Source organism: Antrostomus carolinensis, unplaced genomic scaffold (assembly GCF_000700745.2).
Source record: "Antrostomus carolinensis isolate BGI_N321 unplaced genomic scaffold, ASM70074v2 scaffold28091, whole genome shotgun sequence".
NCBI lineage: Eukaryota > Metazoa > Chordata > Aves > Caprimulgiformes > Caprimulgidae > Antrostomus > Antrostomus carolinensis.
In genome coordinates, this window is record NW_010292459.1 from 26392 (window position 1) to 30055 (window position 3664).

Consider the following 3664-nt stretch of genomic DNA (forward strand, 5'->3'; position numbering starts at 1 on the left):
CTGCTTTCCAACATGCAGCGGTAGCTGGCCTGAGGATAAACCCCAGGGTGTGCCCGGTTCCCTGTAAAGCAAGAGATCTGTGGGTTGCCCACTTGAGCCAAGAGCATCACACCGATCTGGCTCAGCTGGCTGAGCTAAACTCCATGGGAGCTATTCTGGTGGTCTCTCCAGTACTGCACGAGACAAGAAGCATGGCCTAAAGTAACATCCACCTACAACACACTAGTAGATCATTTCAGATTCAGTACTATGTACAATTTACTCTTACTTAGTACACTAAGGAGCTGTGGTATTTCTTCCGAGACGTGTTATTTGACTGAGGATTATTGAATCTTTGTCCACTGGGCTGCAGAGGGATGCTGCACTCCGGCTCTACCATCCGGTTAGGAAACTTCAACAACCTGCCTCAGTTCTTCAAACAGGGGTGTGAGCTCCTTCTCCAAACTTACAATCAGCCCTGGAAAGAGAGAAGAAACAGAACATCTCAAACAACAGAGAACTGAGAGGCCTCTCTCCAAATCCCACAGCTCCCTCCTCTTCCACGTCACAGGCGGTGTTTTCCGAAACACAGAGCATTTCACTGGATCTGCTCCCTCTCCAGGGGAACAGCGGGCAGCACCCCCAGGCAGGGCACCTGCAGCCCCAGCACCAGCGGGGGGCCGTGCAGGGCAGCGCTCTCCCATGCTCCTGCTTGCCTCCCCCATCGCCTTGCTGCTGCCCACAGCTACCGCTGCCCAAGCAGCTCTGCAAGAATTCAATCCCTTTTGCTCTCACTCTCAGTAGCCAGCGCCCTCACAGGCAAGGCCAGGTGCCTCACTGAAGGATTTCCCCACCCCACCCAACTGAGAATGTGAAACTGCACATGTTACTTTGGAACTTAACCTGGAACTGATGGAAAGAGACCAAACAACTGGCTCATATGGTACAACCATTGCTGGTGCAGTGAACACTCTCACATAGCAAGGGTAAGGTTAATCACAGGAGAAATATGCTTCTAACAGAAGAACAACTTCAGCGACTCACCTAAAAAACTATGAATTTTTACTCACACCTTTCCCTTCTCCCCTTCGCAATATGCTAACAAAAGTCATAGCAGGAGCAAAGTTAATATACCTTGAAGCAAATTCAAGTACTGAAACACCTGGACCTTAAAATACTGCAACACTTAAGATACACGAGAAGACGTACCGGTGTTGGCGTTGCTGCTGGCAATGAAACTCACTACCAAAGGTAAGCGATTGAACTGCACCACCTGCACGGAGAGAGAACAGCGTTCAGCCGGCAGCTAACACACGCTGGATGTCAGAGCTCTGCCACAGAAATCCTTTCTGAAACAAGCAGTTTCAAGGGCAAGCAGGACTAAGAGTCACAGAGCTGACTTTTCAGTGTATCTGTTTCATGAGATTCACGGTTAAAAACACCAACAGAACTCACACCACAGTACAGGAAGCGGCACACAGAGAGCCTGGTGTTTTCCTCCCTCCCTCCCTCCCTCCCTCCCGTGTTCTGCAGTGTTACCTGCCTGAAACCTGACTCGGCTGCAAACACTGCAGGTTGCACTATGGAGACCACACTCTCCACAGGTAACGTGAGGGCAGGCAGGTTTGTTGTTTTAGAATACTATTCAGTGTATAGCATTATCTCTTCTTCCATTAATAGGGAACTGGAATCTTGAGCACAACAACAAGCTACTAGCGTCAAGAGAATCAAAGCAATGTACTCATTATGCATAAACCAACTCATTCACCCACTTACTTTCCAAACAAAGCTAGATACATACTGTAAGGCTAAACAGTTGGCCAGTTTCCTGCAGTCACAATAAAAAGCTCTCACAACCACCAGAACTTAAGAAGGAGCAGAAGCTTAGTAGATGATGGATTTCAGGACACAAATAACCAGTTTGTAAAAAAATGTGAGTGCTATTTCAAAGCTTTCTTACCTCAAACTCCTACTGGCAGCCAGATCAGCTATGAAGCAGGCTGCATGTGCTTATTTAGCTTTAGGTGACACCAATTAAAACCAAATACTGTTTGTAAAAGAGAACATAAACCCTTTGTAACAGATTCTGAAGGCCATATGAGCAGCCTCTGCTGCAAATTCATCATTACCACCTGGTCAAAAAAATTCACCGTTATCCACCAGTAAATCTCAGTTTTGAGGAATGTAAGAAAAGCTTAACAAATAGTGCAAAAGTTTAGCTTAGCCATTTAAGCAGCATAAGAAATAAACCACAAACACTTCAATAGCAGCCAAGTGGAAATCTAGCAGAGTTTAAACCACCTCTCCTTTGCTCAGGAGCGGCTCTGGTCACCGAGAACAGGCCACGCCAGGGTTACTACTCACCTGGTAGGTATTGTAATAGCAGATGATACTTTTGTTTTTAGAAAGTCCTAGTTTACTGCCCTGATCTGTGGCAAGGGCAAAGGTGGACAGAAAGCCAGGTCGCAGTGCGTGTTCTGGAGCATTATCATTGGCAACTGGAACAGAACAAGAAAATTCTTATATTTACACAGTGTCTATGGCTGCATCGCAACTCCTCATCCAGCTGGGTCCTCTGCCAAAAGCAGATCTGGTGTTGGGGAGCACGTAACACATCATACCGGCTCTGCGAGGAGTACAGGACAGTCTTCATGAGCAGTACATCATTTGATGTTCTGTGCATGATCAGTGCTCATTATACCAGCACCCTCCCCAGCATGCCCAGGAGACAGCCTTTTCCTTTCCATCAGCACAGCCTGTGCTGACGCCACTTGGGTCCTGTGCCCCTCAGTGCTGTCTGCACCCATCCCAGCCTTTCAATTGATTACTGACTCACAGAGACACTTCAGTGAAAACAGGTGAAGATGTGCAAGTTCTGTGCAAGTGTTTAAATACTTTGGGACATTAAAACAAAAAAATAATCTGCGGTACTTGAATCAGGACTCTTCAGTACTCTTAACTAGTGTACCCACAACATAAAAACATCTTAAAGTCTGCAGAGATGATAAAAATCACAGTACCAAAAAGCACACAAAATTAAGCAATACACGTAAGAGTTGGATGCAATTGCTCCTGAGCACAGACGGGCTAAGTCAACAAATACCAATAAGCTCTCCTTGTAATTTGTATCAGCCCGCGAGTGACTTGAGGATACAAGCACCTTGCACCACTCCAACCCTATTCACCGAGGAAAATTTCTGTGGCCTGCAATTATTGAGGACATTGCAGATGGACAAACAAAAGGATTAAATTTAAAGAGGTACATAACCAACTATAGAGCTTGGAGTAAAAGTCTAATTTAATTCTTCAGTTTTGGATATTCATGTCTGGGGCACAAGCAGAGAAGATCCTGCTGTACTTCTCCACCCCCTGCTGTTCAATCAGGATTTCGGTTGCAGAGCACGGTGCAAAGCTGAAGTTACCTTTGATGACAGGCACACCATCTCTATCTGAGACTACAATAGCATGAAGACCTTCAACGCTGCAAAAAAAGTGAGACACCATTTTATAAACAGAGTAATTAGTAGCAAAGATCTTTTTTCCCTGAACAAATGAGCAAGGAAGGGGAAAAGATGGAAAAAAACCTGATGCCTTCCCTAATTTAGTATTTCACTAAAGGGGATTTGTTCTGTTTAGTACAGCTGGTCTCTGTGAGCAGTAAAAAGAGAAGTACAAAATTACACCA

General features: G+C 45.6%; 1 protein-coding gene across 1 annotated transcript; it reads right to left on the reverse strand.

Annotated features, from left to right (window-relative positions):
* On the reverse strand, positions 1-3460 carry LAMTOR3 (late endosomal/lysosomal adaptor, MAPK and MTOR activator 3; the record flags this gene model as incomplete). The annotated part of the gene is made up of 4 exons (XM_010176976.1): positions 1-457; positions 1189-1252; positions 2344-2477; positions 3402-3460. Coding segments are annotated over 4 exons (331 nt in total), but the record flags the coding sequence as incomplete, so codon positions are not given.
* Between the last annotated feature and the right edge of the window lie 204 nt (positions 3461-3664).